Below are 15951 nucleotides of genomic sequence, written 5' to 3' on the forward strand. Positions count from 1 at the left end.
AGAAAGGAAATGTTACATATATTAAAAGAGACGACCTCATGTTAAATGGCCAACTCGTTTTATTTTAAGATGACAACCTCAGAGTGTCTAAAGGACTATGTAATTATCAGAGTGATTCTTGATCATTTCTCCTGGTCCTACCAATATGATTTTCGTCATCTGGCACATCCAGTTAGTATTCACTTGCGTCTAGGTCATTTTTGTTCTTCATCCTCCTCTTTTATATCTTCTAAGTGATGAGAGGCACCAGTGATGCCTGAAATCAGAAAAAGACTTAAACGAATAATCAGTAGAAGTAATGTTTGGTGTATACTAAAAATTATTCTGGTTCGAAAACCATATTCTCTGTCAGGTGGAGGGCCACTATCTATACTACCACCTGCTCCTTTCTCTTCACATGTTGGGGGTTTCCAACCTCTCATACAGTGACAGTGTTTCTTGCTGTTACACACTCCTCTGAAATTGCATGTACTGACATCACAGTCAAAACCCAAGTCTTGATAAAAAGTACAATTCTGATTCAAGCAGTATTTTCCTGGGCCACATGTTGCCCCATCCACAACTAGCCCCATTTCTGGGATCTCTGTCCCATGGTGTGCATCGTATCCAAAGCATTTTTCTTGATTAATACCTGTTACTACTATGTGACGAAATGTAACATGGTCACCTCCACCAGGAATTTCTTGAACATCACGACAGTGCAGCATTCCACAAAGAACATCATCTTCTTCACATCTAACAGGTTTTCCTCCTCCTCGTACCACCCTCACCCCACAGTTCCCAAATCGATCACCTAATACGTTCAGTTTTTCATAGCATGCTGGTGCAGCATCTTTTATTCCATAGCCAAAAAGGGATTGACACTGCATATCACGATCAGTACAGTTTCCTCTCACACAGACAGCTAACGTTGAACATGGGGTTCCATCCTGGGTGTAAACGTCATTAGGGCAATTATGCGATGTCCCATCACAGTATTCTGGGAGATCACAAATACCGAGTATGTCTCTGCAAAGCAGTCCAGGTTGAGCATATTTGCAGTTAACACAGCAGGAACCTCCATTGCAGTCACTGCCAAGGGAGAGGGCACAAGTGGTGGTGCAACACTTATTCTTAGAGCACTGTTTTAAGGAGCCACAGTCACATTCTTCCCTCCTGTCCACGACCAGGTCACCACAACGAGCAGCTACGTAAGGATAATTGGTGTATGGTACATTTGGTATGCTCAAACAAGGATCCCAAATATTGACCTTGTGATGCAGTCTGTCATAAGTACAATTGCTCATCATATCCAATAAATCAGGCTGAGGAGCCATGACGCAGTGCTTTCTTCGAAAGCAAATACAACCGGGTGTATCATGAACGGCGCCTAAAGTATGACCTAGGACATGTGCTGAAATAGTCGCAGCCAAAAATAAGTGGTATCTTGCTATATATACGTATGCCACGCCCCAGTTAGGATTGCATGCTCCATTGTGTTGGCCATAATAGGAGGCCTCCAGTATTGGTTCTGCTGAAAGAACCAGTGAAGTGTCATGAGGAATTTCGTCAAACCAACCCCAGTATTTATTCACACCAAAATCAGCCATGAGATCTTGAATATTAAAGAAGCTATCCAGATCCCACTTATCGACTCTATCCCATATGCACAAAACACGTAAGTAGACATCCAGGAGGGCTGGTTTGAAGATGGTATGTATTATGTTGTTCAAAATTACTACATCCTGTACAATACGAGTGTAATTTCTGTCGATCACAAATACTGAGAGAGTAGTGGTGTAATGGATTTTAAAGTATTTCTTATGTGGCCACCACAAATACACAGGGCCTGCTCTAGGAGTTCCAGCAAGCATTGCCTCCTCATATGCTTGATCTGTATCTTGCTCTCCAATCTTACACTTTTGAGCCTCTGATGATCTTCCTTCTGTCACAAGCAGGGAAACCACGTGCTCAAATGTGGAAGAAGCCTCCAGCGGTTTTATTTCATACGTGAAGTCATCGACCTGCAGCATGCCACGCAGACCCCCATTGCAGGTGTCCAGCGTGCCCATGGACCCAGGGACCCCTTCCAGGTAGCTGTAGTAGTAGCAGTCTCGGGGGACAAAAGGGTAGTCCTCCTGCATGGCACCCTGATCGTTATCGGTGATCACAGGAAAATGTCTGGGCAGCAGGTTCTTCTTAACTTTCATGTGAACCACATGTCTTTGCCCCCTGAAGTGAATCTTATAGGAGAGGTGGCCTTGTCTCTCCATTCCACCCACCCTGTGGGACACCTTCCTGGGGATCACGACTTCAGAGGAAGTGAAGCGCCATCCTGGGAGGGCACGGGAGCAGCAGCCTGGGGACAGGAGTAGCCAGAGCAGAGGCAGCCAGAGATTACCTGTCAAGTGGGCCTGGGCCCAGGCAGGCCCCATAAGTGAAGGAGCCTGTGACCACAGAAGATGTAAACAGGCGGGAGGTAGGCAAGATGATCCCTGAAACAGCAACTTTTCTAGCGGTGGAGTCCTGAGGAGAGCAGAGAGGGACTGGGGACTAGGCCTCCCCAGAGGGGGTGGGTGGGGGTGGGGGTGGGGGGGAGGCAGAGAAGCTGTTACATAATAATGATGTGCTCAGTAGGGGAGGCTGTGCTCAGTGAGCTGGGTGTCTGAGCACAGGGGACCTAGAGAAGAGAAAAGATGGGAGGCACTGGGAATAGTAGTGTGTAGTGTGTCCCTGGGCCAAAAGGTCCCACGGTCTCTTGGAGAAGGCACACGGGAAGAATCAGTGCACTTGGTGGAAGTTCAGTGAGGGAAGGGCTTCTCTTTCTCAAACTAAATGGCATAAGCGATCGACACATAATTAACACGGAGGTTGGAGAGGACAGTGGGAGCGTCTTCAAATAATGTTGAGGAGAGAATTAGATTCCCTCACACTTTACAACACTTGAGTGCACTTGGCGATGATTTAGGAAAGAAATTGTAAATGGAGGTCATGAGTAGAGAATTTAGCATGTATAATAGACGTTTCTTATAAAGTTATACTGCCCTGCAATCAAGCGATCCTGCCCTAGGGAATTACCCATGAATACTTAGTGTATGAATGTTCAGTATAATTCATGAATTTATTCTACAACCTGGGAATAAACAGCCGGAATTTAACAGATGAGTCAGTAAACAAAACTGGCTTAATCCCAGTGAGATAATCCCTTCTAAATCAGAACTAACTTCTGATCATGTAGGAATAAGGATTTATCTCCAAGGTATTGTGATGACAGAAAGAGTTAGACCAAACGAACCTAATGTAGGTTTTAATTTGGATGAAATCTGGTATAGTCTAAAATGGGCTTAGTTTATGAGACTAGAATTTAAATCTGTAGTTTCCTGATGTGGCAGTGGAGGAATGGAGGGAACTTTCCGAAGGAAAAGTGACAGGAAATTTATGTATATTGATGAGGGTGTGCTGTGGAGTGAATGTTTGTGGCCCTGCAAAATTCAGAGGTTGAAATGCCAAGCCCCAGGTTGGTGGTATCAGGAGGTGGAGCCTGTGCAAGGTGATCGTGTCATGAGGGTGGAGCCCTCAGGAATGGGATTATTGTCTTGACAAAAGGTGCCATAGAGAGATCTCTTGCCTCTCCTGCATGTGGGTTTTCAGCCAGAGGTACCATCTCTGAAGCAAGAAGCGGCTCTCACTAGACAATGAATCTGCCAAGCTGGTGACTTGATCTTGACCTTCCTGTTTCCACAACAGTGAGAAAGAAGCCAGCCAGTCTATGGTATTTTGGTATAGTGACTAAAAGAAGTTAAATTCATAGTGTTTACACATCAAAAGTCATCAATCTCTACCTTAAAATCTAGGTATATTATTGTATGCTATGTATACCTCAAAAAAAGTTAATATTTTTCATTGAAGAATAATTAACATACAACATTTTATTTGTTTCAGGCATACAACAACTTAACGTAATATACATTGCAGTATTGTCACCACAATAAGCCTTGTAAGCATCTATCACTGTACAAATTTATTTCAATATTATTGACTGTATTGCCCATGTTGTACATTACATCCCTGTGATTTATTTATAATGTTTCTTTGTAGCTGTTAATCCTCTTCACTCATTTTGCCTTTCCCCCAACCCCTCCCCTTTTGCAAGGACTAATCTTTTCTCTGCATCTAGGAGTCTGTGTTTTGATTTGTTCGTTTGTTTGTTTTGTTTTTGAGATTCAACTTGTAAGTGAAATCATGAAGAATTGTCTCATCTGACTTACTCAGCCTCAAGGTCTATCCATACTGTTGCAAAATTTCATTGTTTTTTATCGCTGAGTAGTATTCCATTTTATATACGTGCCACATCTTCCTTATCCATTCCATCCATGGGTGGACTTTGAGGTTGTTTTCATATCTTGGTTATTGTAAATAATCCTGCAACAAACATAAGGGTGTACATACCTTTTAAAAGTATGTTTTTGTTTTCTTTGGATTAAAACACCCAGAAGTGGAATTTCTGGTTATATGATTGCTCTGTTTTTTTTTTTTTTTTTTTTTTTTTTTTTTTTTTTTTTTAACAACAAATACCCACAATTTGCTTCAACCTTGATGAAACTGGAGGGTATTTTTTTAAAATTTTTTATTTATTTATGATAGTCACAGAGAGAGAGAGAGAGAGAGAGGCAGAGACACAGGCAGAGGGAGAAGCAGGCTCCATGCACTGGGAGCCCGACGTGGGATTCGATCCCCGGTCTCCAGGATCGCGCCCTGGGCCAAAGGCAGGCGCCAAACCGCTGCGCCACCCAGGGATCCCTCTGTTTTTAATTTATTAAAAAGATTTTATCTATTTATCTATTTCTTTATTTGAAAGAATGAGAAAGCTCAATCGAGTGGAGGGAGAGGGAGTGGAAGAGAATCTCCAGAAGACTCCATGCTGACTGCAGAGCATGATGTGAGGCTCAAATCCTCAGATCATGACCCAAGCTGATCAATCTGTAAACTTACTGAGCCACCCAGATGTGCCAATATTTTTAATTTTTGAGGAGCCTTCATACTGCTTTCCATAATAGCTATATCAATTTATGTTTCTATGTACAGCATGCAAGAGTTCCGCATTCTTGTCAACACGTGTTTTTTGTCTTTTTCATAATAGCCATTATTAGGTGTAAGGTGTATCTCAGTGTGGTTTTGATATGCGTTTTCCTGATATTATTAATGTTGAGCATTTTTGCATGTGCTTGTAGGCCACCTGCATGTCTTTAAAAAAATGTCTATTCACATCCTTTGGCTATTTTTAATGATTGTTTATTTTGTTTGTTAATAGATTATATGAGTTCTGTTTATATTTTGGATTTTAACCCCTTATTAGATATTTGCAAATATTTCCTTCCAGTCTGTAGTTTGTTTTTTCATTTTGTTGATGGTCTTCTTTCCTGTGCAGAAGCTGTTTAGTTAGAAATATTCCATATGTTTAATTTTGCTTTTGTTTCCCTTGCCATTGGAGCCACAGACATAAAAAAAAAATTGCTAAGACCAATGTCAAGGAACTTACCACTTATGTCTTTTCCTAGCAGTTTATGATTTCAGGTCTTACATTCAAGTCTATTTTGAGTTGATTTTTTTTAAGAGAGAGAGAACTTGAGCAGGGAGAGGTGGAGGAGTAGAGGGGGAGAGGGAATCTTTTTCTTTTAAAATTTTATTTATTTATTTATTTTTTAGAGAGAGAGAGAGAGAGAGAATGCATGCCCATGAGGCAGGGAAGGGCAGAGGGAGAGGAAGAAAGACAATTTCAAGCAGACACCCTGCTGAGCTTGGAACCCAATACAGGACTCGGTCTCATGACCCTGAGATCATGACCTAAGCTGAAATCAGGAGTGGGATGATTAACACTTAAGCCACCCAGGTACCCCTTTTTTGAGTTGATTTTTACATACAGTGTAATATAGTGGCCCAATTTCATGCTTTTGAATGTAGCTATCCAGTTTTCCCAACACCATTTATTGAAGCCATTGTCCTTTCTCTATTGCACATTCTTGTCTCCTTTGTCATACATCAATTCACCATGTATGTGTGTGTTTACTTCTGGGCTCTATTCTGTTCCATTGATCTATGTGTCTATTTTTATGCCAATACCACACTATTTTAATTACTATAACTTTGTAAATAGGTTGAAATTGGTGGGAGTGATTCCTTTGGTTTTGTCTGTCTCTCTCAAGGTTGTTTTGGCTATTTGAGGTCTTTTGTGATTCCACAGAAATTTGATATTGTTTGTTCAAGTCATGTGAAAAACATCATTAAAATTTTTATAGGGATTGCATTGAATCTGTAGATTGCTTTGGGTAGTATGGACTTTTTAATACTATTGATTCTTCTAATCCACTGGCACACAATAACTTTCTATTTCTTTCTTTCTTCTTCAGTTTTTTTCATCAGTGTTTTATAGTTTTAAGAATACATCTTTGGGCAGCCTGGGTGGCTCAGCGGTTTAGCGCCGCCTTCAGCCAGAGCATGATCCTGGAGACCCAGGATCGAGTCCCACGTCGGGCTCCCTGTATGGAGCCTGCTTCTCCCTCTGCCTGTGTATCTGCTTCTCTCTATCTCTCTCTCTCTCTCTCTCTCTCCCTGTGTATCTTATGAATCTTATGAATAAATAAATAAATAAAATCCTTAAAAAAAAGGAATACAGATCTTTCATCTCCTCGGTTAAATTTATTCCTAGGCATTCTCTCTCTCTCTCTCTCTCTCTCTTTGGTATTCTCTTTTTTTGATGCAATTATAAATGAGATTGTTTTCTTGATCTCTCTTTCTGGTACTTGATGATTAGTGTATAAAAATGCAACAGATTTTTCCATAATGATTTTGTATCTTGTGACTTTATTGAGCTCATTTAGTAGCTGACTAGCTTTACAGTGGATTCTTTAGGATTGTCTATATGTAGTATGTCATCTGAAAATAGTGAATTTTACTTCTCCCTTAACAATTTGGGTGCCTTTTATTTCTTTTTCTTACTTAATTGCTGTGGCTAGGATTTCTAAACTATGTTGAATAAAAGTGCGGATAGTAGGCATCCTTTTCTTGCTCCTGGTCTGAAAGGAAAAGATTTCAGTTTTTCACTGCTGAGTATGATACTAGCTGTGGGTCTGTCATATATAGCCTTTATTATGTGGAGGTATGTTCCCTCTATATCCAGTTTATTGGAGTTTTTATCATAAATGGGGATGTTGAATTTTGTCAAATGTTTTGTCTGCATCTGTTGAGATGATTATGATTTTTATCTTTTTCTAATTGATTTCCTGTTTCATACCACTGTGGTCAGGAAAAATGCTTTATATGGTTTCAGTCCTCTTGAATTTATTGAGATTTGGCTTTTGGCCTAATATGTGTTTTATCCTGAAAAATGTTCAATGTGCACTTGAGCAGAATGTGTATCTTGTTACATTTAGTAATTTCTGTACATAGCTGGCCTGTTAAGTCATTGAAGATCAGTGTTTCCATACTGATTCTGTGTCTGGATGATCTACCTATTGATGTAAGTGCAGCAATAAAATCACCCACTATTATTGCATTTCTGTCAATTTATCCACTTAAGTCTGTTAATATTTTCTTTATATATTTTGGTGTTCCTATGTTGGCTGTATATATATTTATAAATGTTATATCTTCTTGCTGGATTGATCACTTTATCATTATTTAGTGTCCCTCTTTGTCTTTTGTTACAGTGTTTAAAGTCTATTTTGTCTGAGTATAGGTATACCAACTTTCTTTTCTTTTCCATTTTCATGGAATATATTTTTCCATCCCTATACTTTCAGTCTGTGTGTGTCCTTACTTCTGAAGTGAGCCTCTTACAGTCAGAATATAGATGGCTTTACAGCCACTCTATGATTCTTAATTAGAGAATTTAGTCTTCTTATATTGAAAGTAATTATTGATAGGTATATATGCATTGACATATTGTTAATTGTTTTTAGTTTCACTCTGGTCTTTTTTTCTTCTCTCACTTCCCTGTGGTTTGATAACTTTCTTTATGTTATATCTAGATTCCCTTCTGATTTTCTTACTATAAAGTTTTGCTTGGTTACCATGAGGTAACAATAGATAATAGTCTATTTTAAGTTGATAGAAACTCAAATTAGAACATATTTCAAAACTCTACATTTTGACTTCTCCTCTAAATGTTATGTTTTTCATGTAACTTTTTACTTCTTTTTATTTTGTATATCCCTTAACTGATTATTGTAATCTTATCTTTGTCTTTTAGCCTTCTTAGCATCATTATGAGTGATTAACTCACTACCTTTACTATGTATTTACCTTTTAGTTTCTAGCGTGATTTTTACTTTCATGTTTTCCTACTAATTAGTGTTATATCACTTCAGCTTAAATAATTTTTAATTTCTGTAATATTTTTTAAGGCTAATGTAGTTATAATGAAATCCTTTAGCTTTTGCTTATCTGGAATACTCTTTATCTCTCCTCCAAATCTAAATATACTTTGACAAGTAGAACACACTTCATTGGTAATTTTTCCTTTAAGAAGTCTGAATATGCCATGCCACCCTCTCTGGCTTGCAAAGGTTCTTCTAAGAAGTTTGCTGATGACCTTATATGGTTTCTTTGTATGTAACAATTTATTTTGCTTTTGCTGCTTTTTAACATTCTCTCTTTATATATAACTTTTGACATCTTAATTATAATGTGTTGATGGGGCTTATTTTGGCTTCCTCTAATCTGGGACTCTATGGCATTCCCAGACCTAGATGTTTCTTTCCTTCCTTATGTTAGAGAAAGTTTCAGTCATTATTTCAAAGACGTTTTCTGCCTCATGCTCTCTCTCTTTCTGGAACCTCTATAATGCAAATGTTATTCTTCTTGATGCTGTTCTAGAGGTCTCTCTGCTTGGCAAGAAGCCTGCTTCTCTCTCCCCATCTGCCTGCCACTCCCCCACCTGTGCTCTCTCTCTTTCTGTCAAATAAATAAGTAAAATCTTTAAAAAAAAAATCAAACATATAGTAAAGGTAGCAGATCAGTCACTTATAAAGCTAGTATGAAGGTTAAAGGAAAAAAATAATAAAATCAATTGTATCTAAAAAATCAGTAAAGGGATTCCAAAATAAAAAGATGCAAAATTTGGTATCATATAGGTCAAACACTGAAGAAATAAGTAAATGTAGTGCTTTTAGGATGTGTTCAAACTTAAGTGACCATCAACTTAATATAGATTGCTATATACTTAGGATGTTATCCACAAACCTATAATAGATTCACAAAAAATAAAGAAAAAGGAATCCAAACATAACACTAAAGAAGTTCATCAATCAAAAGAAGATGTGGTCTATGTATACAATGGAATCTCACTCAGCCATTAGAAATGACAAATACCCACCATTTGCTTCGACATGGATGGACCTGGAGGGTATTATGCTGAGTGAAAGAAGTCCATCGGAAAAGCACAAACATTATATGGTCTCATTCATTTGGGGAATATAAAAATTAGTGAAAGAGAATAAAGGGAAAGGAGAGAAAATGAGTGAAAATATCAGTGAAGGTGACAAAACATGAGACACCTAACTCTAGGAAATGAACAAGGGGTAGTGGAAGGGGAGGTGGGCAGGGGGTTGGGGTGACTGAGTGATGGGCACTGAGAGGGACACTTAGCGGGATGAGTACTGGGTGTTATGCTATATGTTGGCAAATTGAACTCCAATTAAAAAAATTTTTTAAAAGTTCATCAATCACAAGGAAAGAGTAACAGAAGAAAGGAAGAGAGGAAAATTACAAAAAAAAAAAACCTGGAAAGTAATTAACAAAATGGCAATCCTTTAAAATTTAGGTGTTCTAAATGCTCCAATCAGAAGACATAGGATAACTGAATGGATTGAAAAATATTGAGACCCATCTTTTGCTGCCTACAAGGGATTGACTTCAGACCCAAAGTCACATACAGAATGAAAGTGAGGGAATAGAAATGAATAATCCATGTGAATGGAAGCAAACAAAAAGCTGGGGTAGCAATACTTAGATCAGACAAAATAGACTTTAAAACAAAGACTATAATAGACAAAGAAGGACATTACATAATGATAAAAGAATCAATCCAACAAGAGGATATAATTGTAAATATCCAAATGCATGCAACATAGCAGCACCTAAATATATAAAGTAAAATGAACAGATATAAAGGGAGAAATTGACAGTAATAAAATAATGGTAGGGGACTTGGGCACCCCACTTACATCAATGGATAGATTATCCAGTTAGAAAATCAATGAGGAAAAAGTGGCATTGAATGAAATGTTAGAACAGATGGATTTAACAAATATATACAGAACATTGCATCCGAAGACAGAGTACACATTCTTTGCAAGTGCGCATGGTACATTTTACAGGATAGATCATATGTTAGGACACACACAAAAAAATCTCAGTAAATTTAAGAAGACATATTAAGCATTTTTTTCTGACCATGATACGAAAGTAGGAATCAATTACAAGCAAAAAAACTAGAAAAAAACCAAACATGTGGAGACTAAACAACCAATGGATAAAGGATGAAATCAAAGAGGAAATTTTAATAATACTTTGAGTCAAATGAAAATGGAAACACAATGGTTCAAAATCTTTGAGACACAGCAAAAGCAGTTAAAATGAAAGTTTATAGTGAAATAAGTCTACCTCAAGAAAAATAAGAGATCTCAAATAGACAATCTAACGTTACACCTAAAAGAACTAGAATAACAAAAATAGCCCAGAGTTAGTAAAAGGATGAAAGTAATACAGATTAGAGTGGAAATAAATGAAAGAGAAACTTAAAAAAATAGAAAAGAATTAATGAAACAAAAGTTACTTTTTTGAAAATAAATCAAGTTGATAAACCTTTAGCTAGACTCATTAAGAAAGAAAAAAAGACTAAAATAAATAAAATCAGAAATGAAAGAAGTGAGGGAGGGGCAAGATGGCGAAAGAGTAGGGTCCCCAAGTCACCTGTCCCCACCAAATTACCTATATAACCTTCAAATCATCCTGAAAATCTACGAATTCGGCCTGAGATTTAAAGAGAGAACAGCTGGAATGCTACAGTGAGAAGAGTTCGTGCTTCTATCAAGGGGAAGAAATAAAGAAACAAAAGGCATCCAAGGGGGAGTGTCCCCAGGACAGGAAAGCCCCACCTGGAGAAGCAGGAGCTTCACCAAACTTCCTGGAGGGAAAGGCGCTTGCAGGGAGTTGGAGCAGGACCCCAGGAGGGCGGGGATGCCCTCAGGCTCCCGGGGGCACTAACAGGGCACCTGCGCCCCGGGGAGAGTGCGCCGAGCTCCCTAAAGGGCTGCAGCGCCCATGGCTGGACCCCGGAGCAGCTCGGAGGGGCTCGGGCGGAGGGGGCTGCGGGGCCGGGAGCTCGAATCCAACAGCTCAGGCCCGGGAGCCCAGGGCGCCGGGACACAGCCCAGGATCCGGCCTCCCCCCGGGACAGGTAGAGGCCAGGAGGGCCCAGGACAGCAAGGACGCTCCTGCCCCGAGCTGAGCAGATCAGCGGCCCCGCGGCGGAGCATCCAGGCCCCTGCAGACCGAGAGCTCTGTAGTTACTGCAGGAGCTGAATCCAGGGCTCCAGAGCTGGCCACCGCCACTGGGGTTGTTCCTCCTGGGGCCTCACGGGGTAAACAACCCCCACTGAGCCCTGCACCAGGCAGGGGGCTGAGCAGCTCCCCCAAGTGCTAACACCTGAAAATTAGCACAACAGGCCCCTCACCCAGAAGACCAGCTAGATGGACAAGTTCCAGGGGAAGTCAAGGGACTTAAAGTATACAGAATCAGAAGATACTCCCCCGTGTTGTTTTGTTTTGTTTTGTTTTGCTTTGCTTTTTGATTTCTGTTTGCTTCCCCCACCCTTTTTTTTCTTTCTCTTTTTCTTCTCTCTTTTTTCTTTTTTTCTTCCTTTTTTCCTTTTCTCTTTTCTTTCCTTCTTTCTCTCCTCTCTTTTTCTCCTTTTCCCAATACAACTTGTTTTTGGCCATTCCGCACTGAGCAAAATGACTAGAAGGAAAACCTCATCTCAAAAGAAAGAATCAGAAACAGTCCTCTCGCCCACAGACTTACAAAATTTGTATTACAATTCACTGTCAGAAAGCCAATTCAGAAGCACTATTATACAGCTACTGGTGGCTCTAGAAAAAAGTATAAAGGACTCAAGGGACTTCATGACTGCAGAATTTAGAGCTAATCAGGCAGAAATTAAAAATCAATTGAATGAGATGCAATCCGAACTAGAAGTCCTAACGACGAGGGTTAACGAGGTGGAAGAACGAGTGAGTGACATAGAAGACAACTTGATGGCAAAGAGGGAAACCGAGGAAAAAACAGACAAACAATTAAAAGACCATGAGGATAGATTAAGGGAAATAAATGACAGCCTGAGGAAGAAAAAACTATGCTTAATTGGGGTTCCTGAGGGCGCCAAAAAGGACAGAGGTCCAGGATATGTATTTGAACAAATCATAGCTGAAAACTTTCCTAATCTGGGAAGGGAAACAGGCATTCAGATCCAGGAAATAGAGAGATTCCCCCCCCAAAAAATCAATAAAAACCGTTCAACACCTCGACATTTAATAGTGAAGCTTGCAAATTCCAAAGATAAAGAGAAGATCCTTAAAGCAGCACGAGACAAGAAATCCCTTACTTTTATGGAGAGGAGTATTTGGGTAACAGCAGACCTCTCCACAGAGACCTGGCAGGCCAAAAAGGGCTGGCAGGATATATTCGGGGTCCTAAATGAGAAAAACATGCAACCAAGACTACTTTATCCAGCAAGGCTCTCATTCAGAATGGAAGGAGAGATAAAGAGCTTCCAAGACAGGCACAAAATGAAAGAATATGTGACCTCCAAACCAGCTCTGCAAGAAATTTTAAGGGGGACTCTTAAAATTCCCCGTTAAGAAGAAGTCCAGTGGAACAATCCACAAAAACAGGGACTGAATAGATATCATGATGACACTAAACTCATATCTCTCAATAGTAACTCTGAACGTGAACGGGCTTAATGACCCCATCAAAAGGCGCAGGGTTTCAGACTGGATAAAAAAGCAGGACCCATCTATTTGCTGTCTACAAGAGACTCATTTTAGACACAAGGACACCTACAGCCTGAAAATAAAAGGTTGGAGAACCATTTACCATTCAAATGGTCCTCAAAAGAAAGCAGGGGTAGCAATCCTTATATCAGATAAACTAAAATTTACCCCAAAGACTGTAGTGAGAGATGAAGAGGGACACTATATCATACTTAAAGGATCTATCCAACAAGAGGACTTAACAATCCTCAATATATATGCCCCGAATGTGGGAGCTGCCAAATATATCAATCAATTAATAACCAAAGTTAAGACATAGATAATAATACACTTATACTTGGTGACTTCAATCTAGCGCTTTCTACACTTGATAGGTCTTCTAAACATCTCCAAAGAAACAAGAGCTTTAAATGATACACTGGACCAGATGGATTTCACAGATATCTACAGAACTTTACATCCAAACTCAACTGAATACACATTCTTCTCAAGTGCACATGGAACTTTCTCCAGAATAGACCACATACTGGGTCACGAATCGGGTCTGAATCAATACCAAAAGATTGGGATCGTCCCCTGCATATTCTCAGACCATAATGCCTTAAATTAGAACTAAATCACAACAAGAAGTTTGGAAGGACTTCAAACACGTGGAAGTTAAGGACCATCCTGCTAAAAGATGAAAGGGTCAACCAGGAAATTAAGGAAGAATTAAAAAGATTCATGGAAACCAATGAGAATGAAGATACAACTGTTCAAAATCTTTGGGATGCAGCAAAAGCAGTCCTGAGGGGGAAATACATCGCAATAGAAGCATCCATCCAAAAACTGGAAAGAACTCAAATACAAAAGCTAACCTTACACATAAAGGAGCTAGAGAAAAAACAGCAAATAGATCCTACACCCAGGAGAAGAAGAGAGTTAATAAAGATTCGCGCAGAACTCAACAAAATCAAGACCAGAAGAATTGTGGAACAGATCAACAAAACCAGGAGTTGGTTCTTTGAAAGAATTAATAAGATAGATAAACCATTAGCCAGCCTTATTAAAAAGAAGAGAGAGAAGACTCAAATTAATAAAATCATGAATGAAAAAGGAGAGATCACTACCAACACCAAGGAAATACAAATAACTTTAAAAACATATTATGAACAGCTATATGCCAACAAATTAGGCCATCTAGAAGAAATGGACGCATTTCTGGAAAGCCACAAACTACCAAAACTGGAACAGGAAGAAATAGAAAACCGGAATAGGCCAATACAAGGGAGGAAATTGAAGCAATCATCAAAAACCTCCCAAGACACAAAAGTCCAGGGCCAGATGGCTTCCCAGGGGAATTCTATCAAAGGTTTAAAGAAGAAACCATACCTATTCTACTAAAGCTGTTTGGAAAGATAGAAAGAGATGGAGTACTTCCAAATTCGTTCTATGAGGCCAGCATCACCTTAATTCCAAAACCAGACAAAGACCCCACCAAAAAGGAGATTAAGGACCAATATCCCTGATGAACATGGATGCAAAAATTCTCAACAAGATACTAGCCAATAGGATCCAAAAGTACATTAAGAAAATTATTCACCATGACCAAGTAGGATTTATCCCTGGGACGCAAGGCTGGTTCAACACTCGTAAAACAATCAATGTGATTCATCATATCAGCAAGAGAAAAACCAAGAACCATATGATCCTCTCATTAGATGCAGAGAAAGCATTTGACAAGATACAGCATCCATTCCTGATTGAAACTCTTCAGAGTGTAGGGATAGAGGGAACATTCCTCAACATCTTAAAAGCCATCTACGAAAAGCCCACAGCAAATATCATTCTCCATGGGGAAGCACTGGGAGCCTTTCCCCTAAGATCAGGAACAAGACAGGGATGTCCACTCTCACCACTGCTATTCAACATAGTATTGGAAGTCCTAGCCTCAGCAATCAGGCAACAAAAAGACATTAAAGGCATTCAAATTGGCAAAGAAGAAGTCAAACTCTCCCTCTTTGCCGATGACATGATACTCTACATGGAAAACCCAAAGGCCTCCCCCCCAAGATTGCTAGAACTCATACAGAAATTTGGCAGCGTGGCAGGATACAAAATCAATGCAAATAAGTCAGTGGCATTTCTATACACTAACAATGAGATTGAAGAATGAGAAATTAGGGAGTCCATCTCATTTACAATTGCACCCAAAAGCATGAGATACCTAGGAATAAACCTAACCAAAGAGGTAAAGGATCTATACCCTAAAAACTATAGAACACTTCTGAAAGAAATTGAGGAAGACCCAAAGAGACGGAAAAATATTCCATGCTCATGGATTGGCAGAATTAATATTGTGAAAATGTCAATGTTACCCAGGGCAATTTACACGTTTAATGCAATCCCTATCAAAATACCATGGACTTTCTTCAGAGAGTTGGAACAAATTATTTTAAGATTTGTGTGGAATCAGAAAAGACCCCGAATAGCCAGGGGAATTTTAAAAAAGAAAACCATAGCTGGGGGCATCACAATGCCAGATTTCAGGTTGTACTACAAAGCTGTGGTCATCAAGACAGTGTGGTACTGGCACAAAAACAGACACATAGATCAATGGAACAGAATAGAGAACCCAGAAGTGGACCCTGAACTTTATGGTCAACTAATATTCGATAAAGGAGGAAAGACTATCTATTGGAAGAAAGACAGCCTCTTCAATAAATGGTGCTGGGAAAATTGGACAACCACATGCAGAAGAATGAAACTAGACCACTCCCTTGCACCATACACAAAGATAAACTCAAAATGGGTGAAAGATCTAAATGTGAGACAAGATTCCATCAAAATCCTAGAGGAGAACACAGGCAACACCCTTTTTGAACTTGGCCACAGGAACTTCCCATCTGATCCTCCATATTGCCTTGATACCAACTTAGC

The 15951-nt window shown here is 39.5% G+C and overlaps 2 protein-coding genes across 11 annotated transcripts in view; one reads left to right on the top strand and one right to left on the bottom strand.

Annotated features, from left to right (window-relative positions):
* Nucleotides 1–15951, top strand: part of LOC140640180 (nucleoside diphosphate-linked moiety X motif 6-like) — an 84363-nt gene that overhangs the window by 54561 nt on the left and 13851 nt on the right. For 3 of the 10 annotated variants that reach the window (XR_012036853.1, XR_012036848.1, XR_012036854.1), the window contains exons 12-13: nt 1938–2072; nt 3922–3976. Coding sequence is in view for 1 of the 10 variants with exons in the window: in XM_072839110.1 (XP_072695211.1) it covers nt 3749–3751 (3 nt within the window). In the remaining 9 variants the exon portion in view is untranslated. Of the gene's footprint in view, nt 1–1937; nt 3834–3921; nt 3977–15951 lie in introns of those variants that run through there. The other 7 variants (XR_012036850.1, XR_012036851.1, XM_072839112.1 and 4 more) reach the window with 5 other exon arrangements.
* LOC140640178 (disintegrin and metalloproteinase domain-containing protein 20-like) lies at nt 42–2559 on the bottom strand. Its single transcript, XM_072839102.1, has 2 exons — nt 632–2559; nt 42–256 (listed from the first exon to the last, which is right to left on the bottom strand). Exons 1-2 carry the CDS (start codon nt 2412–2414, stop codon nt 195–197), a joined length of 1845 nt encoding a protein of 614 aa, XP_072695203.1. The 5' UTR covers nt 2415–2559; the 3' UTR covers nt 42–194.

The sequence above is a fragment of the Canis lupus genome, chromosome 9 (assembly GCF_048164855.1).
Source record: "Canis lupus baileyi chromosome 9, mCanLup2.hap1, whole genome shotgun sequence".
NCBI lineage: Eukaryota > Metazoa > Chordata > Mammalia > Carnivora > Canidae > Canis > Canis lupus.

Coding starts and splice junctions, on each gene's coding strand:
- LOC140640178 (XM_072839102.1), bottom strand. CDS start 2,414: ATGGGGCCTGCCTGGGCCCAGGCCCACTTGACAGGTAATCTCTGGCTG. Junction 257..631: donor TCGTCACATAGTAGTAACAG/GTATTAATCAAG, acceptor TTCTGATTTCAG/GCATCACTGGTGCCTCTCAT.